At 35.9% G+C, this 27,949-nt stretch overlaps 2 protein-coding genes and 1 pseudogene across 9 annotated transcripts in view; 2 read left to right on the top strand and 1 right to left on the bottom strand.

The window, feature by feature from the left end:
• LOC105341516 (exportin-7) overlaps positions 1-27,949 on the top strand; it is a 104,791-nt gene that overhangs the window by 52,754 nt on the left and 24,088 nt on the right. For 3 of the 8 annotated variants that reach the window (XM_066070268.1, XM_066070274.1, XM_066070266.1), the window contains exons 21-24: positions 16,438-16,505; positions 17,091-17,179; positions 17,476-17,666; positions 18,066-18,122. In XM_066070268.1, coding sequence (XP_065926340.1) covers positions 16,438-16,505; positions 17,091-17,179; positions 17,476-17,666; positions 18,066-18,122 — 405 coding nt within the window. Of the gene's footprint in view, positions 1-343; positions 472-744; positions 1,270-15,999; positions 16,160-16,437; positions 16,506-17,090; positions 17,180-17,475; positions 17,667-18,065; positions 18,123-21,870; positions 21,999-22,273; positions 22,637-27,949 lie in introns of those variants that run through there. The other 5 variants (XM_066070275.1, XM_066070270.1, XM_066070267.1 and 2 more) reach the window with 4 other exon arrangements.
• LOC117690148 (E3 ubiquitin-protein ligase TRIM71-like) lies at positions 6,690-10,291 on the bottom strand. The gene is made up of 2 exons (XM_034473497.2): positions 10,148-10,291; positions 6,690-9,419 (listed from the first exon to the last, which is right to left on the bottom strand). The coding sequence occupies exon 2, from the start codon at positions 9,376-9,378 to the stop codon at positions 7,714-7,716; it is 1,665 nt and encodes a 554-aa protein (XP_034329388.2). The 5' UTR covers positions 9,379-9,419; positions 10,148-10,291; the 3' UTR covers positions 6,690-7,713.
• Positions 10,232-15,310, top strand: LOC136270623 (exportin-7-like; annotated as a pseudogene).

Genomic DNA, 27,949 nt, shown 5'->3' with positions numbered 1-27,949 from the left:
GTCTTTGTCTGTTTGAACTATTGGTTAGAGAACTGCAGGTTCATATTGCTGTTGATGTTGGAAAATGGGGAAGTCCTTGAAAAAAAGCTCTAGCTTTAATATCCATTGCCTCATGAAGAATATTTACTGTAAAAGTGGTTATTTACATGTGGAGGAAAGTTACATTAGTTATGCAGTAAGCTTAAAACTGTGCAAAATATCCCTGCGCATGTGTTTAAAAATTACCAGTTCAAACAGCCACTTTTACAGCATGGGATAGAAAATGTCTTTGATTAAATTCAATTATTTATTTATAAAATTGGTAATTTGCTGTTAAGGTTTGAATGAATTGTTGTGTTTTCAGTATTTTAATAAGTTGCGGGACAGCATCATAGCCAGCCAGCCCCCAGACAAACAGCAGGCCATGGTCCAGTGCTTCGAGAACCTGATGAGTGGAATCGAAAGGTCCCTACACACAAAGAATAGAGACAAGTAAGAGGTTGTGTGTGTGTGTGTGTGTGTGAGAGAGAGAAAGAGAGAGAGAGAGAGAGAGAGAGAGAGATTTAAAAAATTGAAGACGTTACTTTCACAAGCTCACAAGCTGAGTTTTGGAGATAAAAATCATGAAATTCATAGGTTTTACTATCCGAAGGAAATAAATTCTTTTTTTGCAAAAAAATCAATATAGTCTAAGTACAGGTATTCATCATGAGCTGCTACTTCTTTGTAATATAAAATTTATTTTTTGGTTTGTTCACCCTTTAGATTCACACAGAACCTGTCCCTCTTCAGGAGAGACGTGAACGACTCGCTGAAGGCGGCCAACGGACAGAGTCCCACCCACTGTACACAGTTCCTGGACATGATGAGCTAGTACACAGCAGGCTGCACGTCATGTGACCTCATCATGTGATACAGTGAGCCAATCAGACATGTGTTCACATTGACATTCCTTATCATGTGTGAAACAGGCTGCGATTGGGGCATTTGGGGACAATGTGATTGGTTTTGTGGATTTTCAACTTTCAAAGGTGGTGAAATTGGTGCATTGGTCTGCTATCCCTTCTTTTTATATGGATGAGGAACGAGGGTGTTTGGAATGGATGTGACTTAGGTGTATGGAATCAATTGAAGTGCTAATGGTAATAGACTAGGAGCCGTGGCTGTGTAGGCGTGTGTATATCAGTGCTAACTGTTCATTGTTATGGGTTTTATTATTCAATGTTATAGTGCCATATGTGTGGTACTAATGCACCGCATGGTGTGGAATAAAAATTTAAACAAATGCCACTGCTCTTGCTTATATTTATCATATCTCATATATATTTGTAACATTTGTGGTTTACGTAATATAATGAAGATAGAAGGATGTTTAAGGTTTTACTGGACATTCTGAAATATCTGAATGGATGAATTCTAATGATATTTAAATATAATTGTCACTTTTTAATGTTTAACATTTCAACATAAAAAAAATTGGGGGGGGGGTGGTTTCAATGATAAAAAGGTCAAATGAATAAAGGTGAATACATGTACTATCGTTTCAAGTATATTCTGATAGACGGTACATTGCACTATGAAGCCTTACTACTTGTGTTAAAGATCAAACAATAAAATAATTGCTGCATGAAATATTTAATTGAACTGCAAGCAGGTTAAATATTTAGTATATTTCTTTAAAATGATAGTAAGAAGGCCATAGTAATACTTTAATGTGTAAGGTTCAACCTTTTTGCTCAATGGTTGTAAACATCTTAGCTAGCCAAGGGTTAACCATTTACGTCTACGACGTTACAGAGGAGCACAGTGGATCGTAAACCCCTGGCTAGCGAAGATGGTTTTTAGAGTGGACACTAATAACCCCCTTAACTATATTTTGAGGTCTTTGATTCAAATCTGCAGCTGCGTAGTTCTGTTTTTAGAGATTAAAAACTGCATTGTTCTGGACCTGTGTACGCAATTTGCATTTAAAACATGATGCAAAACCACACAATTATTACTTTTGTATATTTTGACATCTTTTTTTGGACAATTTTAAAAATTTTTGTCTTTTGGTTTTAATGCACAATATGGCAGGACATCCCCCTTCAGTAAGCTGACAGGACTTATATAATACACATTAGAAATGAATTTTTTTTAAAGAACCCAAAATTTTCTGGGGAGCTTCACCCCCACCCACCGCGGGTTTTGCTGTGGCTTTGGATGATTGGGCTTACAGCTGCCACTGAACCTGATGCTGAATTAGCGGACCCATCCAAGGTTGGCTAGCTTCGTCACCGCTAGAAGCCACAAGTATATGTGCAAGTGGAATTTGACTATGAATAGTTATACAGATATGAAATACTAGTAACATCTCTAATTGATCTGAATTAAACAAGTATTCAGAATGATAAAGTGGACATCCAAACTTTGCCTGTCTGGAATCAAAGTGACAGTTCAGAGTTATTGCCCTTTCGTTGAAATGGAAAATGAGAGAACTAAAAGTGAAAATATTTATACAAATCGTTTATTAAAAAAAGAACAATGCACAATATATAAACGTTTAAGACATTTCGAATGATCATGCAATTAAATCTTTTAAACATGACTTTGTTTTAACTAGGGATGTCAATTTTACTCAGGACTAGTCACTCAATCGGAAGCTTTCGTCGAGCGATAGTGGAGTTCTCGTTATATTTTTAGGGAATCTGTTTATCGTTTTTAAATCAAAATCATTTAAAGTATTAAAAAAATTGATTTATAATAAGGTTAAAAATTTGAAAATCTTAACATTCGTTGACAAATGGCTTTTTATTTTATTTTTCTTATCAAACTAACCACTGGCGTTGGAAGCAAATTGAAAGTGGGGGGGGGGGGCTGGCTAGACTGATCCTCAGAAATATTGGGAGAAAAAACCTAATTCCCAAAATCATGAAAATCCTAATCCGTAGGGGGGGGGGGGGGGTAATTCTATACTCCCAAAACAAGAAATCTTTCCGGCCATTTGACTCCAACTTCTCAATCTTTCAAACGTATATTACGGAACAATAATGTTTCCTGCGAAAAAAAAGTGGGTGGCTATTCTGCCATGTGCCTAATGGTTAGGTCTAACTTAGCAAACAAAGTGGCCTCCCCGGTTCCGACGCCTATGCTAACACATATATGTACTAGTATTTGAGCCACAATTCATAAAAGGCAACTCAAACTTGCCTTGTTCCGTGTTAATAAAGTTTAATACTTGTAAAAACAAACGCCTTGAGATAATAATTGATTTGATTAAATTTGTAATATGCATATTGATTTATTTGTCGAGCTCACTAATGTGTTGATTTTTCAAAACTGCGTTTTCTTTTGTCTGTTATCTTCATGAACGTCCAGAAGATTTGAAAGATATGTTTGTGGATGTATGTGTGTGTTTAAGAAAAAGGGGGAGGGGTGGGCTTGTTAGATCTATCTATGTCAAAGTGTTATAATATAACAACAATGATTGGCAGTTGTCAAGAACCTTACTATATAATCTGCAGCTAGAATGAAATAACCAGCAAAATCAACTAAAACATCAATACTGTTCATATACAACAAGATGATTATACTAGTAGGGCTGTGACACACCAACCTGTGACAAGCCAAGTTAAAAAATAAGCCATAAAAAACAAACAAACAAACGTGTGCGTACACTGATACAGAGACAAGAGTCCCAAGGACCTTAACGCTCACCTGATTATGATGCAATCCTGTTAAGGATCTGTAGAATTAAAACCTAATACTTTATGATGAGGTGAAAAAAATGATATATTAAAATATATTATTATAAAGAAAACGATATATTCATTTATTGACGAAGGATCAAGAAAATAGATCAGTCTGTTATCTCAATTTTTCAAAATAGATGTTTATAGATTTAGGAACGAATACAAACTTGTATAAGAAAGACATGAATTATGACCTCGATCATTAGCAGGTAGCCAAGTTATTGCATTTCAAATGATAAGATATACGGAAGAAAGATTTACTAAAAATAAGCGAAGTTCATGTGACAGCAGTAAAGGGAGGTAAATAATAAATATCCAAGGACAATTAACATCTTTGATGAATACATTCTCCTATATATGCTTATGTATGTCACTTTCAACAAAACGTCAATCACTCATAAAAAACCAACAAATTTCAAACTGTTTTTGAGTCCTACATGCGTTAAAAAACTTGAACTCCTCTTTCGAATAATCCTTAATTACACTCGGAGGCGCTTAGAATATAGAAAATATATCAAATAAACTACTCAAATAATATTTTCTTAATTTTAAAAGAAAGGCATGTTGCGCATCGGATGACTAAATATTCGATATCGATACACAATGTTTATAAAACATGTTTAGCACATGCATTCCGGCAATAAGCAGCTAGTGTAGAAAGCAGTTGGCAGCTGACATTTGGCAGTCATATGTGGAATTTTTGCATTAATTAACATTGAGATTGATAACCCACAGGGGCATATTGCATGTAGTGCATTTATTCAGTTAATTGTAAATCTACGATATATAAATGTAGGTACCGTGTTTAATTTTAGTCGAGTCACTTTAGTAATTGTGCTGGATTGATTGATTGTCCTCATTATAACAGATACTGCTTCTAATTATCTCATTATTATTAAGTATTGATATGTATTATACATCTGAATATTTTTTCTTGATAATATTGAAATATTTATATAAGAAAACTGAAGAGCCAGATTTAAGTTTTAATGAATGTTTCCATTCTTAAATATATTTTTGTGGCACTAATGGCAATGAACCCAATTCATGCCCGTTTTTTTTATTCTTTGTTTTGGAGGGGGGTGGAGGGGGTTGGACCCCACTTCTACCTCATGAAAACTTTAACAATGTTTATAATTATTCTCCATCGACAGAAAAAGATCCCGGACCATGCTCTGCCCCCCCCCTCCAACACCGCAAGAAAATTTCCTAATTGGATCCGCGCATACAATTTATTCTTTTCCTAGATCTAAATTATATCATTGCCCACTTACTTTATTTCGACTATTTCAGAACTTACATTCTTCTTCTTCAAAATTCTGAGCAGGCCCCGGGCTCTTCAAAATGTAGGCTAATGAAAAACGTTTGCCAAATTAAGTTACCCCTAATTAATATTCGATCAATGCATGGAAAAAATAAAATTAAAAAAATCTCTGTATTTTTCTCCAGGATAAATTTTGAGCCCTCTTTTGAGACCCTTTTCTGCTGCGAGGACCCCCCCCCCCCCCATCCTCATATGAAAATTGACTTGGGGCTTGGTGACTATTGCATGACATTTCAAGGTCGGGTTCGGAATACAATGACTTGTCGTCTGGAGGATGCAGATTGCAGCATGCAGCAGAGGGACATTTTTTACACGTAAAGAAAAGACGTACTTTTTATTGTTTATAATTTATATGGTTTAATTTATGATTCAACATTGTACAGTGTTACTTTTTTTTAAAAAGCGTGCGTTGTCAAACTCTTACTTTTAAAGCACAGGCCTCTGAAGTCAGACATAAATAATAAGTTATTTATGTCTCTGCTAAAGCTAGTGTATGTATAACCATGCGCGGATCCAGAAAATTTTTCCAGGGGGGCTCCGAAGGATAATTGTGTTTGCCAGGGGGGGGGGGGGGGGTCCGAGGCATATTTTCGCGATAATTTTACTATGTAAATTTAATAAATTTTCATTTTCCAGGGGGGGTCGGGACCCCCCCGACCCCCCCCCCCCTCTAGATCCGCGCATGTATAACGTTACCCCTGTACACAGTATAGAGAATAATACATATATATCTCTTTCCATATATACATGTACTCACTGTATCATCCATAGCTAGACATAAATGTCCTCTACCTAACATTGATGTCACGGTGTACATAGTGTAATATGTAAAAGGGAATTTATCATTATATTAATTTATTAACGTTACATTTTCTAGCCTATACAAGTAGGGCTGTAATACATGTATCACACTGAACACATCTGCTTAATAAAAAAAACCCATTTGCCTGATTTGCCACTTTTATTTTAGACTTTTATTATAAAACAGAAATTGGAAATCATATATATATATATATTATCTTTATTAGACTAAAGTAATATGGATATTTAAGTAATAACAACAATTTTACACAGAGAATGAACGAAAACACTGCATGTAGGTGTGTTACATTGCATTTCATATTGTTTTCAAATTTTTATCAATAAAAAGCAGAGGCAATAAGTGTCTCTGTTACATTTTAGCGCCCAACGTGGGGTTAAAATTGAGTTGATTCTACAATAGCTACTGTTATATCACACATTTATAACACAGTTATGGTTTCATTTTGATCACAAATGCTATGTTAAACTTTAATTTTATGTCCAAAATTAATTTATCTGGTATTTTATGCTTCAAAGGTTTCAAATTTGCCAAAATATAGACACGTACAGTAAGGCAGCAGTACTTTAATATTTTCATTGTTTTAAAATTCCCGCCAGTGCCTTTTGTCAGTTACAAAGGTAATGTTGCATACCTGGTGTGTATTTATATTGAGAGGGTATACTGGAATATACATGTACCTTATACATTTAATGGCATTTAGGGGCCTGTGCAGAGAGAGAGAGAGATCGAGATCGAGAGTGCCTAACTTCTTAGATACCATTAATGGCATTTTTTATCATATGGATTAAATGCCATAGTAAAAGTGTAACTGCTGATATGAATTAAAACACAATTTATCTGACAAAATTTTTATTAAAAAAACTTTAAATTTCATTCAAAACATCATCATGTAAATATACTACTTGTTTAATTAAATTTTTCAGGAGCAACCGATGAGTTCAGCCAAAAGAAAGAAAAAAAAGAAGAAGAAAACTCAGGGAAAAAACAACTAGGCCCTGAATCTTTTGGATGTGGATTTTCTGAAATTTGAACATTCATCAAAGAAAACATGGCTGTTAGAAAATGACACATGACTATTCCTAATCTTAAGATTTAAAGGTAAGTAATGATAATTAGGTCAGACAATGTGAATTCTACTTTGGTTAATATACCTGTATCACTCCTCTTTATAAGGAATGGGCCTCAGTCCCTTTGTGGCCTCGCTCCATTGCTGGTAAAGAATTGAGTGCTACACGTCCATTAACCTTCGTTAGATGTATTTAAACATGTAACAAAAAGTGTGTTGATAACCACATGTGACACATAGATATAGACCTTAACATTTTTCATGTAAAAAAACAAATTTGTTGACATGTTATGGATAAACTGTCATCTTATATATACATCTAATAAAAATAGAGGTTGTGGTAAATTATATATCTATAGACACAGCCAATTTGTTTAATTGTATTTTACAATAATCAACAGTGTACATGTAATTTGAAAGAACATTTTGTTGACATTAAAGATATAAAAACTTGGCGTTAAAAACACACATACTAAGTTAGATGACATGCAATGATTATACACATGGAAACCTATATGTAATGTGTTTACATCTTATAGATTTGGTTAAATTGTTTACATGTTACACATATTTCATACAAGATATGAAGGTAGTGATCATTGCAGAAAATTTACATTTATATACTGACTGTATGTACAATATAAACACACACAGTAATCCTATCTAATATACACCGTATATATTCAGTCCGATGTAAACAGTTACTTTACTTGTAATATTTGCACAAACTTGAAGTATGTAATATATACTTGATTTGTTTGTTTACATCTAATTTATGCAGTTAATTGATTTACATGTAATATTGTACTTTCTTCACTTTACCTGTGTAACACTCGGCCACAAAGAGGTTGTCTCTGGTGTCCACACATAAACCACATGGACGCTTTAAATGACAGTTGTCAATGTAGCGGAGGAACTGTCCGTCCTGATCCAGGATGTGGATACGGTAGTTGTTGTAGTCTGCTGTCAGGATCCGGCCCTGGCTGTCTGTTGTGATGCCGAGTGGATGGAATGATCCCTTGGTAGTAGAGGGAGGACCAGTGTAGGTAAACCGGAGTTTCCCGGCCTGATTGACCACCACTACTGCACAGGCTTCAAAGTCTGACACACAGATATCTAGGTTCCTGTTCTCACTGATGTATTTAATGTTACCAAATGAATAGAGAGGTTGTCCTTTGTCATCGTACTGAATACTTTGTTTTTCTGTGGAGCCAGAGTAACACACAACTTTTGTTTGTTTATCATCATTGTCCATGACAACCAGGAGGTCACCAGAGGAGGTACTACAGACACAGAGAGGTATCCACCCCCGCAGTCTGATCACTGTCTGTATCTGTGTATTCTTCACTATATTCACAGTTCTATCATTGCCATCAGTATAAACTAGATCCCCACTCCTTGTCACTGCTATGTCCTGTGGACAGTTCCGTGACTTGGTTTGGATGGACTCCACTAGTTCTCCCTGCAGGTTGAAGAGTTTCATCTTGCTGTCACTACCACGCGTCCATACTTCTGTATCATTCAGACACGTCACACCGTATAGAGGTCTATACCCTGTGTCTATAGCTGTGATGACCCGGGGTACATCCATCAGTGACTGGTCTGGGGGAGAGGACTCGGCTCCCTGGGGTGGCATGTCGTAGTCTTGTTTCTCTGTTGTACAAGATAATGCTGACAGAGAACCAAACTGTTCAATCAGCTGATCTGTATGGATTTTCTGAGGCCTAAAGTTTGGTAAGGACACTTTTATTTTAGGAGGCAATCTTCTGAATTCAGCGTTCCTGGATTTGTACTCAGAGACAAGGCAGACATCTTTGGAGTTCAGTAACTTCTTCAGTTCAGCAATGGTCTGTGTGATTTCAGAAATAGTGCGTGTGATTTCATCTTCCTGTTTATTCAGGACGACCAGGTGTTTGGATTCCATTTCCTCCAGGTTAGATTTCAGGTTTGTGATAATGGTGTCTATTTCTCTTTGCCAGACTTTTCCTTGTTTGTCAATTGCTGTTGTCAATTTCCGGGAGTTTTTACTCAGATCAGCTTTTTGCACTGGGATGTTGGATGCAATCTCTTTGTATTTAGGATAAAGGAATTTCTCTAATTCTTGCAAATCTTTTTCCAACTTTCCTGTTTTGCTTTCAATGGTTTTTAAAATATCATTTTGTATGTGTCCTAAATGTTTTTTAGAAGAAATACACTGTGCACAGATAGGAATGTCACATTGTTCACAGTGGAGTTCACATTGTTTGGTGGGGTGTTTCCTACACTTGGGATAGTTCAGAGTGGTTAAGTATTGTTTAAGTGGCACCACTTTATGGACTTTAGAGGAATCAGAGAAATGTTTCTCTACACAGTCTTTACACAGATGTATAAGACAAACTTCACAGTACATGGGGGCCACAGAGTACTGACACAGGGTGCAGCGTACAACATCCTGGGCGCTGTTCCTGGGGTCCATAGTCAGCTGACTTTTTCTTTACTTTCTATTGGGATATTTATCTGACAAGAATAATTTGGAACATGTAAATCCATGTAACATGGAACATGTAAATATGTGTACACATGATGACAAAATTACATAGAATTACATGTATATTAATAATGCATTGAAACAAATTTAGGCAGTAGATACACGTATGTTGAATATTTGAATGTAAAATATCAAATCATAATACTATAACATGCTATTTTTTATTTCAATGTGGAATGTGGAATTTACCGGTTCTTAACTTTAATATCTACATTCAGTAAAAATTTAGACTATGAAAATTTCAAAACATTTTTAGTAAGTTGAAGAACTTAATCAATTCAAATCCAGGTAAACTACTAAACGTCACAATCCAACATGGCGGGTTCTGGATGTTTTACTTTGTTCCTGGTCCCCCCAGCTACCCGTGGAATTTAAAGGTTGCAACATTCTGTGTGCACAATGTAAATGTACATGACAAATTAATGTTCTTTGTCAACACAATATTATACTTGCAGTTCATTGATTTTGCAGCTATTGATTTTTTATAAAGCCCAATTATTCTAAAAATATATATGTGTAATGCCTCCTCCCCATTAAAAAATGAATTTGTGGAAAGTGGGATTCATAGAATGTATCATGCATGTCTGAGGGTCTTTGTTCATTTTTCTGTATAATCTTTGATTTTCATTTTAAAATTTGATATAATTATAAATTTATTGAAAAGATGTAACAGTTGATAATATGTAAAAAATCATACCTGCATGTATTAAAGGCTGCCAAAAGATATTATAGACCAACTTCCATAATGTTTAAAACTGATGAAAAACTTCAAAAATCCAACATGGCGGGTCTCAGTTGTTTATTGTTCCTGGTCCACCTACCTGTACAGGATCACGTGATTCAGACTGAGTACTCTTACCTTTAACCTCACACAGTTAAAGGAGTGTTTATAAAGATTGTTCTAGTTCATAGGTATGGCAATGGCTTTTTCACTACTGCATTTTTTATATTCAATGTAAAGTGGTCATAAAACGGCATGGCCAATCCAATATAATTTAGTCGAATCTAGGTCAAACATTGTTAGGAAATTTAAACAGAAAACAAATTCTTTATTTGATAAAAACAGAGATATGTTTATAGTATTAAATTACCGATGTATATTTACACAATTATAAAATGCTTTTTTTTGGTGATTCATGTGGGATATAAAGGTGGCGACATTGCAGAAAAAAGTACATAACCCCGTATTGTCATCAATACATCTTCCTACGTGTATACATGTACAAACAAACAAACAAACAAACACTTCTGTTGTCACATAAACAGACTCTAGAGCTTATGTTGTAAGGTGAACAAACAAACACCTCTGTTTCATGTAAACAAATACTTCTGTTGATCTTATTACTTAATTAAGCTCCTGTCTTTTTATTAATTCTTTTAAAATTATTGTGTTATTCATATTACGGTATTAATTTAAAAATGAAAAAATAAAAGTGATATATACCGCTAAAAATATAAGCATTCTTCACAGTTCTTTAGATGATTACAGATGGAAAGAGAATCTGAAACTTTAATTTAACTGCCTTTTCATAAAATTATTTTATCTGTCTATACCAACATTTACATTAAGTATGTTTTATTTATAGATTTTCATTTTGTACTGGAATTGAATGACTGCTTGAAAGACATGCTTTCTCAGAGAGATGCATCCAAAAATACATTTAACTAACTTTGCCTCAACATATTATTGGTTATAATGGCCAATCTTTGATTTCCGCTTTCCTAGACAGGGCTACAATGGAGCTATTATTCAGCCTCTACCCCCTTCACTCTCATCCATAGTAAGATTTTCTTAATATAAACTCTGAAATTTTTATTACTTGTTTCAAACATTCATTGAGCATGAATGTTTCAGTTTTTGGCTAAATTTATGTGCTGAGATTGTTTTATTAAGAACAATTTTACAGGCATAAAATTTTGGACAACAAAAGTACATGTAAATATGATAGTATTTAAAAAAACAAACCCAGTTAGGCATTGCATGCTCCATAGTAATATCCCATATTAATAAAAAGGAAAATATGCCAACGAGGCAAAGATTAATCCCTGCTTCTACATGTAAGACTCGATACAATGTTTATACAATCACATAAAACAATTCTGATTAACAATTACATGTAGCTGATTTTTTATTTCAGGCCTTATCCTGTCTGGTACAAATTGCGTCAGTCAGAGGCGATCGTTGTTCAACAACACAGAGCGTGCCAAATTTCTCAACGAGCTAGTGACTGGAGTCTAGAAAATGCACAGGTATTAAGTGTTAGTCTATTAATTAATGAAACTGAAGCACAGTGGTCCATCAACTGCCACTGTGCTACTTATTTTACTGTTAACTTATAGATACTAGTATGTGAATCAGGAGATTTTTAGGGGAAATTTTTCTGTCTAAGAAAAAAATACATGTACTTAGTTCTTGTTATTTGGATTTGTTATTTGTGGGATCAAAAAATGAAAAATTAATGATAGTACATGTGTTTTTATTACTCATTATTGCATATTGCTTCGCTGCTGTCTGTCGGTCGGTTGGTCGGTCTGCCAGTCGATCGGTCCACCAACATTTTCTGTTAATTTTTTTCGCAAAGGATGCACATATTGAAATGAAATTTGGTATACATGTTTATCATAATAATATCTAGGTCAAGTTTAGTTTTTGGTACGTTCAAGCATTTTTGACAGAGTTATGTCCCTTTGTAGTTTCCGTTCATTTTCAGTTCTTTCCAAGGGAGGTGGGCATAAGTGTTTTACAAACATCTCTTGTTTATTGTGACTTAAATGTTAAAAGGGGAAAGAATTTGTAGTTATTGACATACCCCATTGCTAAAAAATATTTATTTACATGAATTAGTCTTCAGAAATATCCAATATTTTATTAATTTTGAAAATAAACTGAAATATATGTGTGTTTGAAAATTTGAAAAGATTAAGGCTTGAAAAACAAAATCCCATGTATTGCTGCAGGCTTTGTCTGATTCGAGTAACTACCATGAGTTTTATCGCCTGTTAGCAAGGCTGAAAACAAATTACCAGCTGGGAGAGTTAGTCAAGGTCACAAATTATCCGGAACTGATCAAACGGATTGCAGAGTTTACTGTGACCAGTCTGAGGGTAAGAATTTTTAAATGGATAAAAAAGGAATGAATGCACATTTTTGCAATGGTGGATTATACAAGTGTCCTTTTATAACAGAAATTAGTGTTAAGTGTAATAAATTATAATTTGGTGTTGTACAAGACCAAATGGCATTACAAGTGTACCTGGTAGATGATCACACAGATCCAATTACATGTAACAGTCAAACCAGCAACACTTGAATTGATGGCTAATCGTAGATTAAATATAGAATTTGTAATTGTGTTTAACAAGAGTACCAGAGATTTAGATAGTGACAGTTTAACAATATAGGATGCTTGTTTTGCAGCAAATATGGCAGTTTGCGCCTAACAATGTACACTTTCTGGTGAGCATGTGGCAGAAGATGGTGGCCTCAATGCCGTACGTGAATGGTGTAGAGACAGAGTAGAAGAATCATTAGAGGACCAGGGAATGATCAATCAACAGTTAGACCAGGTAAGCTAGAATTTAGTACAGGACAACATGACCTCTATTTCTGTTAGATAATGAATTTCAAGTAAGACAAAATCAAATGCACTTAAATATGCATGTTTTCTTTGCTGGATGTATCAGATTTATAGTATATAGTATTGTTTGTGTGTATTGTATAGTGTTAAAGTTTGTAACAGTGACATTTTGTAAATAGCTCTCTACCATTGGGAGTTGTGAATACGAGAAGACCTGTGGTCTCCTGGTTCAACTGTTTGATGAGGCAGCCCAGCGGTATCAGGAGGCCATCAATTCAGGAACCCAGGGGGTAGAGATTACAATACAAGAATGTGAGGTTATCTCCATGGTGATCAAGGTCATTTTATGGTGACATGATGAATACTTTAAAAAGAAGAAGAAAAGAGAGAGAGTACTATTTAAAATAAAGATGATATACAGGTAGAGAAAGAAATATTAGAAGTAACAGGGAAAAATCACATTAGGAATAAGGCTCCATTAGTGCAAATTTCTGTAGACAGTTATTGGTTAGATAGTTTGTAAAATCTTTAAGGTTGATAATGTTGGTTAGTATAGGTATTTATTTTTACATGTGCTTTCTTCACTCTTTCAGGTCGATTATCTTGGTTAGTGTATATAATAGGAGCTGTGATAGGTGGTCAGATCTCCTTCGCCAGCACAGACGATCACGACGCCATGGACGGGGACCTAGCTTGTAGGTAAGTGGAAAGGGGGGACAGGGGAGATGGGGTCCCTCTGACGGGGAGCTAGCTTGAAGGTAAGTGGAGAGGGGGTCCCTCTGACAGGGAGCTTGCTTGTAGGTAAGTGGAGAGGGGGTCCCTCTGACAGGGAGCTAGCTTGAAGGTAAGTGGAGAGGGGGTCCCTCTGACAGGGAGCTAGCTTGAAGGTAAGTGGAGAGGGGGTCCCTCTGACAGGGAGCTAGCTTGAAGGTAAGTGGAGAGGGGGTCCCTCTGACAGGGAGCTAGCTTGTAGGTAAGGGGAGAGGGGGTCCCTCTGACAGGGAGCTTGTAGGTAAGGGTAGAGGGGGTCCCTCTGACAGGAAGCTAGCTTGTAGGTAAGGGGAGAGGGAGTACTTTTGATAATGGGGACACATCATATGGTTTGTGTTTCTGTTGGATCTTCTGGTTCAGTTATATGAACATGCTATTGAAATTCTTATCACCTACATTTAGAACTTATTGGTATCTTCTTTATTTAAAAGAAGTAAATATAGGCTTTGAGGCCCTTTTGTTATCATAAATGTGGGTGAATTTGAAGTTTGCAATGTGTGTTAGTGCCTGTATTTATTCTGTACAATAAGGAAGAAAGTAGTGATTTAAGTACCATGGTCACAATGTTTTTCTCATTGCAGGGTTTTACAGTTAATGAATTTAGTGGACTCTAGGATTGCCCAGTATGCCTGTGAAAAATAAGACCTTGCCATATTAAGCTTTTTTGAACAATTTAGGAAAATTTATGTTGGGGACCAAGTTCCTAAAATGTCTAAGGTGAGATACAGATCTTGTCTTGTTTCATAAAACTGTTTTGTTTATAAGGAATAATGTTTTAATGAATTGTCAGAATAATTATCAATGTCAATAGATTTTGTCAACAAGACTGTTTTAAGATGTAGTTATCAAAATGATGAACAGTTATCAAAATAGAAAAATTTGCAAATGTTAACAAACTTGTCCAAAGATGTTGTCTTTTTATATGTGAATAAGAAACAGGTGTTGAATAAGGTGTATAGGTACTTTAATGTGTGTTTGCTTGCAGGTTTATCGACGGTTATCAGAAGTGTTAGGATTAAATGATGAATCTATGGTACTGAGTGTTTTTATTGGTAAAATGTAAGTACACATACTCATATATTTACTTTCTCTGTGCATGCATTATTTTACTAACCTGAGAAATGCTGAAAAACATTTTTAACTTAAGAAGAGAGAGAGAGGAGTGCAAGAGAAAGAAATATTTCAATTTTGAATTTTATTAACATAAGATATCAGCATGTACCGGTAGCTTTTCATACTTTCTTACTTAGGTGGGATTTTTGTCCATTAGTGAAACGATACTGTACATTTAGGTCTTTTGTAATGTTTTTTTTTCAAACTTGTTATCTGTGCAGTCAACGCTTTTAGATTATAAATTTAAATTTATGTTTGTAGAATTACAAACTTAAAATATTGGGCCCGAAGTGAACAAATAACATGGAAGACCCTGCAGATTCTAAACGATCTTTGTTGGATACAGCTCTGTCCGAAAATTAGTCAAGCTAGATGCTGTACAGTTTGTTTTAAGTAATCATACGGTAAGTTATATTGAACAGTCGCTCTTTAAAGTTAGGTATCAAATTGCTAATTACAAGTGTGTAACTGTTTGGAGAACGAATTCCCACAGAATAGAAGCTTTTATGGCTTGATTTGTATGCAAAAACTGAAAATGGAAATATGTTTGATTGTTAACGAGGCTTGATGGTCGACAAATTAACCATCAAATCTACCTAGGATTTTAAGATATGATTTGTTTAGCTATAGACTGTTATTTAGTTAAGAAAAAATGCATATTTCAATTTACTTGTTAATTGTGGGTAATTTTCTTTACTTTTATATAGAGCTCTTTTTCTAAAGGAGGTCAATACAGGCTGAAAATGGCTTTGACCATTGTGCCCTCTTAAAATACTCCTATAGTAAATTAGAAAACATTTTAATCTTCAGTCGATCTGACCTTATATGGTAATTTTGGTGAATTGCAAAATTTGGAATTTTTGGGGCAATTGCCCTTATAAACAAACTGCAAAAATTTCTACAGAGTTATTTTCATTTGTTCGAATTAAAAATCTACCAAAATATTTCACACCACTGATTGAAATTCAATGAAAACAACCTTCTAAACACTCAAATATATTGAATTTGATTACTCTGAAACAATGTAAGATTACCCTCGTTGTAATCATGTCATCTCATGGAAATCTCTAACTAATTTGATTTTCAGAATGAACATTTTCCGTTCTTGGGTTTGAACGCGAACAACCGTTCGTTTGCTGACATGAGGTGTAGGACCACTTTTTACACAGCTCTGGCTCGCCTGTTAATGGTCGACCTCAGAGAAGATGACGAGGACAAATTTGAAGAATTCATGGTCCCTTTAATATGTAGGTGCTTCATTTATATATGTTAATATGTTGGCTCTGACATTCATGTCTTTGTCTTTAACTTAGTCATTCTTAAAGTTCAAGAATGAGTAATGATATTTATTTTTATCCAAAGAAAAAAACTGAGGCTGTTAAGAATATAATGAATTATGTAATTTGCCATACTTTGTACATTTACATGTATATTTCTCCTGCACATGCTGTGTTCCCTATATCCTGTGTTAATCATTCTCTGCTATTTGTCTCAGACTGAACTAATCGCTTGCTTTCTTTGACAGCTGCGTTTGAGTCGGTGGGCACAATGCTGACAAACATGGACACGCCCCAGAAAGAGGAAGAAGCCAAGGTCAGTGGGGGTATACTTTATAAAGATTTTAATTTGTCCATTAGAAAATTTTGTGAATTGCCAAGTGATAATAATTACCTGCCAACAAATCTCTTGTTCTTGTTTGAAATCATAAACAAAGGCCTGGTCCCCTATATTAGTCACCATGAACTAGTTTACCTATCTGAGGTACAGAATGAAATTGTTATGAATAAAAGATGGTTTACAAAATCATTTTGAAATTGTTTGTATGTTAGTTCTATGACACCAAATAACAAGAAATAGTCTGTTTTGTCCAGAAATAGAATGGCTTTAGAATGAATGCTGAACTTGGAAGAATTATGCTAGTCTTATTATATGTATCAGTTTCCATACCAGGTCCTATAGATTTGCCAGACTTTTTCTCGTGGTGGAGCAGAGAAATTGGGTTATCAAAACCTGTTTATTAGAAACTCTCCTTAACCACATTGTCATAGATACTTTCCTAATGTTATCATTTATTGATAAAGATTAAAGATAAAGTATTATTAATTGGTGTAGTCCATTTCTGCCACTTACCGTACATATAACACACATTGATAATTGTGGCTTGTTTTGTTTTGACAGAGAGCGGTGGTAGGACTTGCCCGAGATTTGAGGGGGGTGGCATACGCCTTCAACACCAAAACAAGCTACATGATGTTTTTTGATTGGATGTATCCTTTATAGGTTGCATATTGTGTTATTGAGTTACATTTTTTTGGTGACAAGGAAAAGGACCAATACATTTATTACCTTGCCTTTATTCAAGCTTTTGATGGAATTGATTTTTTTTTCATGTCAGCAAATAATCTAAACACAAATGCAGAGAACTTGCCCCCCTTCCTTTTTTCCTATTAAAAAAATCCACAAAGTAATAACTAATGTCAAATATTTTGTTGTTTAATAAAGCTGTATGAGATGTAGATATCGGGGAACTTTGTTGTGAGATGTTGAGTTTAACAATCTATAGCTACCCGTCCTACACGCCCATTCTGCACCGGGCGATCGAGGTGTGGTACCACGACCCGGCGGTCACCACCCCCGTACTCAAGCTGATAGCCAAGCTCGCTCAGAGCCGCTCACAGAGACTCCTGTTTGACGTCTCCTCCCCCAACGGCTATCTCCTGTTCAGGGAGGTCAGCAAAGTGATTGACAGCTATGGTGAGGGCCATTATATGTAAATATGCAATGAACATTTATGATATTGTGTTAGAAATTAATTATTGAAGGTACATGTCAGCAAAGTGATTGACAGCTACGGTGAGGCCATTTTATGTAAATATGTAATGAACATTTATGATATTGAATTAGAAATTAATTATTGAAGGTACAGAGGTCAGCAAAGTGATTGACAGCTACAGTGTGGGATATATAAATACCATTATGTATTAAATGAACATTCACATTATATGACTTCTCGCCCTCTAAAATTATTTACATGGAATTAAATGTTTTTGCTCCTTACTAAGTTCTTAGAGGATAATATGATTGCAAATGTGAAAATAACATTATATTTTGATTTGATTTAAGTTTAGAAGATCTGCACTCTCTTTTTTACAGGGTCAAGAATATTAACAATAGGAGAAGTTCCAAAGGATCAAGTGTATACCATGAAATATCCTTTACACAATTTATATGAATGTTAATAAATAAATTATATTTTTCAGGTAGCTGGGCTTTATATAAAATGAAAAACTTGAACAGTTTAAAGAGATATTATAGATCTTTCAGCTTTTATTTGGAATTAATTGGCTGCTAGGTGAAATATTATGAAGATATAACAGGAGAGCTATGTTTTAATGTTGTAAAACGAGAGTAAAAGTTTCCTTAACCTGTCCTACATTGAAAGGAATCTTGGTGTGTTTCTCCATGTTGAAGGAGGCCCTCTGTGGGAACTATGTGAACTTTGGAGTGTTCCGTCTGTATGGAGATAACACGCTGGACAAGGCGTTTGGAATGTTTGTCAAGCTCCTGTTGTCTGTGTCCCAGAGAGACCTGATGGTTAGTGTTGTGTCGGGATTTATTATAGTATAATTACATGCAATTATAAGGGTAATGGGAAGGGAAGTAGGGATTTATTCTACTATAATTACATGGTATTATAAGAGTAATGGGAAGAGAAGTAGGGATTTATTCTACTATAATTACATGGAATTATGAGAGTAATGGGAAGGGAAGTAGGGATTTATTCTACTATAATTACATGGAATTATGAGAGTAATGGGAAGGGAAGTAGGGATTTATTCTACTATAATCACATGGAATTATAAGAGTAATGGGGAGGGAAGTAGGGATTTATTCTACTATAATTACATGGAATTATAAGAGTAATGGGGAGGGAAGTAGGGATTTATTCTACTATAATTACATGGAATTATAAGAATAATGGGGAGGGAAGTAGGGATTTATTCTACTATAATCACATGGAATTATAAGAGTAATGGGAAGGGAAGTAGGGATTTATTCTACTATAGCTACATGGAATTATGAGAGTAATCGAAAGGGAAGTAGGGATTTATTCTACTATAATTACATGGAATTATGAGAGTAATGGGAAGGGAAGTAGGGATTTATTCTACTATAGTTACATGGAATTATAAGAGTTATGGGAGGGAAGTAGGGATTTATTCTACTATAATTACATGGAATTATAAGAGTAATCGAAAGGGAAGTACGACTTAAATCTGATAAAAAATAATTTCAACAGATAACAAAAAAATGCATTAAACAAGGGGAAACAATTTATAGAAGTTTTGATAAATGGTTTGATCGAGCTCTGTAAGGTTAAACAGCATAGCATCATTCACTTCATTGTTTTATGAAGAGACTCTGTATTAACAAGAAATATACACAGTTTATTCATAAATACATGTAATTGAAGGGATGTTTGGTGGTAAGTAATGAGTCTCTCTGTTATTTCCACAGGACTACCCCAAGCTGAGCCAGAACTTCTACAGTTTGCTGGAGTGCCTGGCCAACGATCACATGGCTTTCATCAGTAGCTTAGAACCCCAAGTCTTTCTCTACATCCTGGCCACCATATCTGAGGGTCTTACAGCTCTAGGTAATAATCAAACACTCTGCATTACTTCATGTACTTGTGTTTATTTTTATTTATTTGTATGTGGGTCATTTTAGGGCCAGGTCTTTAAATTATGAAGAATGTTCATTTTTAATGGGATGGATGATTGGGGGCGAAGCTCTTCTGGTAGATTTGTGAATTATCTGTCTTTGTTTAAGGGTAACTATTCCTCTGAAAAATCATTATGTCTCATAGATAATAATAATAATCCGTGTCAGTCAATTTCATCTTTAGTGCATTCAGTTATTTATAAATTTTACAAGTTCATTCATTTGGCATATTAGAAATAGAAACATGTAGTTTTGATATGTGGGTATGTATCTGTAAAACTAAGAAGGGGAGAACAGTGTATATAAAAACAGGAATAAAGAGTTTGTTCCTGTTTTAACAGCATACAAATGGAGCTCTATCCAAGGTAAGATGTGAAACTGCTCGGGGATGTGGAATTTATTTTTTAAAGATCAAAATGTCATGCTATGGTTTATTTTATATTTGATGCTGTCTTAAATATGTGTTTTATATGTAGCTAAATAAGAATCTCTAGTTTCATATAAGTCATCTCAAAACTATATCCCTTGTTGAAAGGTGAAATGGTACTGCTTGGGTTAGTCTCATCTCTTTGTGTTTTAAATAAACACAATATTATACATGTACTTTCATGAGTGTTGTTCATAATTGTAATCTTATGAAATTTTATTCGTGTCTTTCACTTTAGATTTCAGTGTTTTTTACCTCTTATAATTTGATTTCTTACGACTTCTTAAGTTTCTCCAGCACATGTTTCTTAGGGTTTTAGGAAGGACATATTTTTATTGATCATATTGATATCTTTTTGTTATACCTAAACCTTTGCTTATATTTTCATTTTGACTATACAAGAAAAAGTTCTAAGATTCATATCTTATGTATGATTATCTATTATTCTTTTATGATTACTGTATAAAGGGTTATTTTTGCCCCGCGTAATTTTCACCCTTCTACTTTTGTAAACAGTTTCGCCCCATCTTGAATTCGCCGAGATACAGTAACTGTTGTGTTTCAAGAGAGATAATTGAAGACATTTGAATTCGCTAAGTTTTAAATTCACCCACTGGCAACTAGAGGGAAAGGGGTGAAAATAAATCAGGGGCGAATATTTCCGTGTATTGCAGTAGTTATTGGTGGTTAATGAATTTAATGAAGTTTCCATTGGTATCCCTTGCCCTTGGACTAAATAAAATCCTCTTGAACTTCTGAATTCTAGGAAATTTACAAAAACTATCTGCCCGTCATTTTGAATGAGTGTAAGTGCGTGTCTCTCTCTGACAGATACCATGGTTTGTACCGGATGCTGTGCCACGCTGGATACAGTCATCACCTATCTGTTCAAGAACCTTACAATCAAAAATAAGAAACGAAATCACATGCAGCAGAACGAGGCTTTTCTCCGAATCCTAGAACTTCACCCAGAAATCCTTCAGCAAGTAAATACTCCTTTTGGATATGCTCTTTGGCCTTAGATTTATGCTTCTTCAGACTATTGTAAACCAACTATTCTTCACGACTACTAAGCTTTGCGATTTAATGGAGATGAACTAATTAGTAGCAACCAATTTTCATAATCAAGGTGTAGATTATCTAGAAAATAAAATACCAGAGACAGTTGAGGACTGGTTCATGGTGAGATATATTTGCGAACCTTGAGATTTCTAAAGGAATAAAAATTGGTTGATATTATATTTAAAGAATGAAATGTTTACTGACGCCATTTTGACATAATTGCTTAGTAATTAATACTGTCATGCTTTATTACAGATGCTGTCTACAGTACTCAATATTATCATGTTTGAGGACTGTCGGAACCAATGGTCCATGTCAAGGCCTTTACTGGGTCTTATTATACTTAACGAGGAGGTAGGACATTTTTGTTTTATGACTTGTAGACAAAAGATCAAGGATATGTTGTTCTGTTTCCCTGTTTGAACTATTGGTTAGAGAACTGCAGGTCCATGAAGCTGTTGGTGTTGGAAAATGGGAAAGTCCTTGAAAAAAGCTCTAGATTAAATATCCATTGCCTCATGAAGAATATTTAATTTAAAAGTGGTTATTTACGTGTTGAGGAAATTTACACTAGTTATGCAGTTAGCTTAAACTGCAAAATATCCCTGCGCATATGTTTAAAAATTACCAGTTTAAACAACCACTTTTACAGCATGAGATAGAAAATGTTTTTGATTAAATTCAATTATTTCTTTATAAAATTGGTAATTTGCTGTTAAGGTTTAAATGAATGTGTGTTTTCAGTATTTTAACAAGTTGCGGGACAGCATCATAGCCAGCCAGCCCCCAGACAAACAGCAGGCCATGGTCCAGTGCTTCGAGAACCTGATGAGTGGAATCGAGAGGTCCCTACACACAAAGAATAGAGACAAGTAAGAGGTTGTGAGAGAGAGAGAGAGAAAGAGAGAGAGGAGAGAAAGAAAGAAACAGAGGAGAGAGAGATATTTAAAAAATTGAAAAGACGTTACTTTCACAAGCTGAGTTTTGGAGATAAAAATCATGAAATTCATAGGTTTTACTATCCAAAGGAAATAAATTCTTTTTTTTGCAAAAAATCAACGTAGTCTAAGTACAGGTATTCATCATAAGCTGATACTTCTCTTTGTGCATTTGTAATATAGAATTTTTTGGTTTGTTCACCCTTTAGATTCACACAGAACCTGTCGCTGTTCAGGAGAGATGTGAACGACTCGCTGAAGGCGGCCAACAGACAGAGTCCCACCCACTGTACACAGTTCCTGGACATGATGAGCTAGTACACAGCAGGCTGCACGTCATGTGACCTCATCATGTGATACAGTGAGCCAATCAGACATGTGTTCACATTGACATTCCTTATCATGTGTGAAACAGGCTGCGATTGGGGCATTTGGGACAATATGATTGGTTTTGTGGATTTCAACTTTCAAAGGTGGTGAAATTGGTGCATTGGTCTGCTATCCTTTCTTTTTATATGGATGAGGAACGAGGGTGTTTGGAATGGATGTGACTTAGGTGTATGGAATCAATTGAAGTGCTAATGGTAATAGGCTAGGAGCCTCATATATATTTGTAACATTTGTGGCTTACGTAATATAATAAAGATTGAAGGATGCTGTAAGGTTTTACTAGACATTCTGAAATATCTGAATGGATGAATTTTAATCATATTTAAATATAATTGTCACTTTTTAATTTTTTGAATGTTTATCATTTAAACATAATTTTTTTTTTTGGGGGGGGGGGGGTTGTTTTAATGATAAAAAGGTCAAATGAATAAAGGTGACAACTTTGTTTCAAGTTTATTCTGATAGACAGTACATTGCACTATGAAGCCCTGTTGTGTTAAAGATCAAACCATAAGCAAGAAGGCCATATTTGTACTTTAATGTGTAAGTTTCAACCTTTTTGCTCAACAAATGGTTGTAGACATCTTCGCTAGCCAAGGGTTAACCGTTTACGTCTTAACTATATTTTTAGGTCTTTGATTTAAATCTGCAGCTGCTTAGTCCTGTTCTAAGAGATTAAAAATTGCATTGTTCTGGACCTGTGTACGCAATCTGCATTTAAAACATGATGGAAAACCACACAATTATTGCTGTTGTATATTTTGACATCTTTTTTGGGCAGTTTAAAAAATGTTTGCCTTTTGGTCTTAATGCACAATATGGCAGGACATTCCCCTTCAGTAAGCTGACAGGACTTATAAAATACACATTAGAAATGAATTTATTTTAAAGAACCCAACATTTTCTGGGGAGCTTCACCCCCACCCACCGCGGGTTTTGCCTTAGATGATTGGGCTTACAGCTGCCACTGAACCTCTTGCTGAGTTAGCGGACCCATACAAGGTTGGCTAGCTTCGTCACCGCTAGAAGCCACAAGTATATGTGCAAGTGGAATATGATTATAAACACAGATATAAAATACTAGTAATATATCTAATTTATCTGAATTAAACAAGTATTCAGAATAATAACGTGGACAGCCAAACTTTGCCTGTCTAGAATCAGAGTTGCAGTACAGAGTTATTCCCCTTTCCTTGAAATGGATAATGATTGAACTTAAAGAGAAAATATTTATACAAATCGTTTTTATTTGAAGAAAATATTTTACAAAGACTTCTGTAAAAAATATAACATTTCAAAATAACATCTGATAATATTAAAAAAAGAACAATGCACAATATATAAACGTTTAAGACATCTCGAATGATCATGAAATGAAATCTTTTAAACATGTCTTTGTTTTAACTGTTTTTGAGTCCTACATGCGTTAAAAAACTTGAACTCCTCTTTCGAATAATCCTTAATAATACCACGATTACACTCGGAGGCGCTTAGCATATAGAAAATATATCAAATAAACTACTCAAATAATATTTTCTTAGTTTTAAAAGCAAGGCATGTTGCGCGTCGGATGACTAAATATTCGATATTGATACCAGTGTTTATAAAACATGTTTAGCACATGCAATTCGGCAATAGGCAGCTAGTGTAGAAAGCAGTTGGCAGCTGAATGTGGAATTTTTGCATTAACATTGAGATTGATATTTAATCAGTTAATTGTAAATCTACGATATATAAATGTGAGTACCGTGTTTATTTTTAGTCGAGTAACTTTAGTAATTGTGCTGGATTGATTGAAAAATTGTCCTCATTATAACAAATACTGCTTCAAATTATCTCATTATTATTAAGTATTGATATGTATTATACATCTGAATATTTTTTTTCTTGATAATATTGAAATATTTATATAAGAAAACTGAAGAGCCAGATTTAAGTTTTAATGAATGTTTCCATTCTTAAATATATTTTTGTGGCACTTGGCAATGAACCCAATTCATGCCGGTTTTTTATTCTTTGTTTTGGAGGGGGGTGGAGGGGGTTGGACCCCACTCCTACCCCATGAAAACTTTAAAAATGTTTAGAATTATTCTCCATTGACAGAAAAAGATCCCGGACCATGCTCCCCCCGGGCTCTTCAAAATGTAGGCTAATGGAAAACGTTTGCCAAAGTTACCCTTAATATGCGATCAATGGAAAAAATAAAATTAAAAAAATATATGTATTTTTCTCCACGACAAATTTTGAGCCCTCTTTTGAGACCCTTTTCTGCTGCGAGGACACCCCCCCCCCCCTCCTTCCTCATATGAAAATTGACTTGGGGCTTTGTGGCTTTTGCATGACATTTCAAGGTCGGGTTCGGAATACAATGACTTGTCGTCTGGAGGATGCAGACGGTCACATACCACTATTTTTACCCCGTGCTCATTGATCAGTCAAGTAGTTCTATTCTAAAAATGTATGTTTTTTTCCAAAAATTAACAGGGGTGCTAAATGGGCGAATTTGGCGCCTTTTAGGGCATGGATGGAAAGAAGAAGGTTTGAAAAAAAATACTAGCTAAAAATAATTGGGAAAATCGATCTTTAAAGGCGCAATAGGAAGGGTGTAAAGAGGCCAATGTTTACAAATATTCCGAAGTGAAAGTGGATATTGCAGGGTAGGGGTTATTGTAGGGGCCATATCTCAGCCCCCTCTCGATTGATTTTCCTGTCCTTTGGAAATGTTGTTGGACTAATGTTTGTCTGTCATTATGCCAAATTTGAATAGATTTGAGCCGGTGGAATTTTTTATATGAATTTTTGTTTTATAAAGGAATAAGAGGGGAAAATAATTGTGGTCTGTGTCCTATCAGGTCAAAAGTGAAATTGCTTATTTAGGGTTCTATCCCCCATTTCTTAACAAATATCAATCGTTTAAGGTAATTTATGGAGAAATTGGGCCTTTTGTTCAATTATGAAAATTTAATTTCACCAAAATAGAGGAAAAATTGGGGGTGGGGTGGTTTTATTGTTGGGTGATTAGTATGACCCGCATATGCAAATGAGGTAAGTCGTATTTCTATGTAACCATGCGTCGGCACTATTTTTGTCGTCTGCAACTTTCATTTCGTGGCTATGGACGAATTTCTAACAAAATACAGAGAAAAAGTGCGCTCGGGCTCTGCTCCTAGTTTGAACGGTCAGTGTCGCATCTGGACTGGTGCTAGAAGCAGCAACAACAAATATGGTGTTGTATGCTACAAGCATCCAGTAAAGAACAAGTGGGTTACCATGCATGTACATAGACTCAGTGTCATGCTACATCATGGTTATCATGAGTTGGATGCATCCATTGTTGCATCACACTTGTGCCACAACAGGCTGTGTGTTGTTCCGGAGCACATTACTCTGGAACCACATGGTATTAACAACCAGCGACAGACCTGCCGAGCTAGGGGCACCTGCCTGGGCCACTTTCCGTACCTGCCTTGCAGACTTGACCTCATTATTGACATGAATTGAGAAAACAAAGAATATAGGTAAGTTTATCATATTTATTAGAATGTTACACCGCTAAACATTGGAGAGTCATGCATTTCTCCTCACAATAATGGTTTTAGTATATGCCTGATGGCACATTATGGATTCAGTTCAATTAAGCTTTAAGGTTAGTAAAAGTCAGTATCATTCATAAAATGGGTATAAAGTCATTCAGTCACATCCTGGGCGAGGCCTCAGATGATATTGGCATGCTCCTCTCCTGTGGTAGGGATGATCACGTGCTGCAGGTAGGTTCATATCCAATTGTCCCTTCCGGTAGTCTGACTTTGTCCGATGTTCCTGTCGATATAGATGGTGTTCCTCCATTTTCCTACCCTGCTGTTTGTTTCTTCTGGTCTTAATCTTTTCCTTTTTATGGTATTCTTGTCTGTAGAGGAACTGCTGGTCAATCCTGGCTAGTCGTCGCTTGCCGGAGTCTGAGTATTGGACACCGGCAGATTCACACTTGAGTCTGGTTGAGGTTCCTGGTAAGTTATTCCTCCTGTGAATCATGGAGTGCAGACGGCCTTCCATTGTTCTTGAGAATTTCACATTCTTGGGCATGTTAGCACTTGCAGATCTATGGTAGGACTCGTTGGCATTGGTGTCAGTCAGAAGTTTCATGGCAGAGATAGCCTCCACGCTCAACTTCATTTTCAGAACTTCTGTCACAATTCTTAGGTCGTTGTCATTCATTTGCAGGGCGGTGATCCTATAGATGGCCAAGTTGCGGCTAAAGTTCCACCAGTTGGAGACCACTCCCCCCTCACAGACCAAGGAATAGGCGGCACACATAGAACAGTCTCCGTCATAACATGCAACAGTTGCCTCCAGGACTTTGGGTAAGAAACTGCTCATTTTCTCCAGGTCTCTGTCATACTTGGTGAATAGCTTTTTCACTATCATGGAACATCTGGATTTTAAGTCATTGCTAAACACCCTTTGTAACTCTTTCTTTTCTTCTTTTGTCTTAGAATGGAACATTTCATCGCTGTATACTGCTCGGTTGCTGGCACGGAACTGTGATTGCCCAAGATGGACATGGTCTGCTAGGCGCTCTACTCTCCACAAGGGATGAAGAGCCCGCATGGCATCGTCCACTCCTTTAGCACCTTGGGCATCGCCGTCTGTGGTAACATACCGGACTAGAACATCTTGCAGGCCGAGTTGAGTGCCGATATCCTTTCCCATCTCGTATTCCGAGAACGGAGCAGCCGGAGACAGGTTTGCAGTACATTCCGCATGACCGTTAGGACAGTCCACCTCCATGCCTTTGCCGCGCAGCCATGCACCAGTCCAGCAGAGTTTGTTCTGTACAGCACAGGCAAGTATGTACTTTCTATCTGTATTTGTTTCTACTGCAAGAGAAAAGGCTTGACTGGCATTCTGGCCGGGGGTCTTCCGACTAAACATGACGCTGCTGTTGTACCTTGCATCTGTTGAAATGTTGATGATATTTTCAGGGTGTCCTCGAGTAACGTTAACCTCTTTGACTTTTTGTAGCTTGTCATTCATGTCCAGTTTGTTAAGTTCTGTCATTTTTCTGCTTGTTTTGCACAGGAGTGTCTGCATGAATGATTTGCTGGGAGCAGGTATGTCCAAACAGGTGAGGAGTTCAATTATCTTTTCGGCCCCGATGGCAGTGTCTTGAATGGCATATGCGAGAGCGATGTTGGTTGCTGATGGATTACGGCCTGGTCCCTCTTGATGAATCTCATGATAAAGGTTGAATGTCGGAGAGGTACACGGACAATTTGCGCATTTTATCTTGTACTTCCAAGAGATGCCTAGCTTTCTTGCCTCGAGTACAGCAAAATTTGGCATGGGGCAGGTGCTTGAAGGAGTCTGATGAATATGGGCTGTGCTCGTCATCATATCTATCATTTTCTCCTCACTCACTACACGTTGTCCCCCTTCATATTCATTGCTGTTGGCATTTTGTAGGTATTTGCAGCTTTCTGACCGTGGCCGAAGAA

This window comes from Magallana gigas, chromosome 8 (genome assembly GCF_963853765.1).
Source record: "Magallana gigas chromosome 8, xbMagGiga1.1, whole genome shotgun sequence".
NCBI classification, from domain to species: Eukaryota; Metazoa; Mollusca; class Bivalvia; order Ostreida; family Ostreidae; genus Magallana; species Magallana gigas.
Note: the sequence above shows the minus strand (reverse complement) of the source record. Positions and strands in the feature narration are given on the sequence as shown.

Bases quoted from the DNA above. Each gene is read 5' to 3' on its own strand.
- LOC117690148 (XM_034473497.2), bottom strand. From the start codon at position 9,378: ATGGACCCCAGGAACAGCGCCCAGGATGTTGTACGCTGCACCCTGTGT.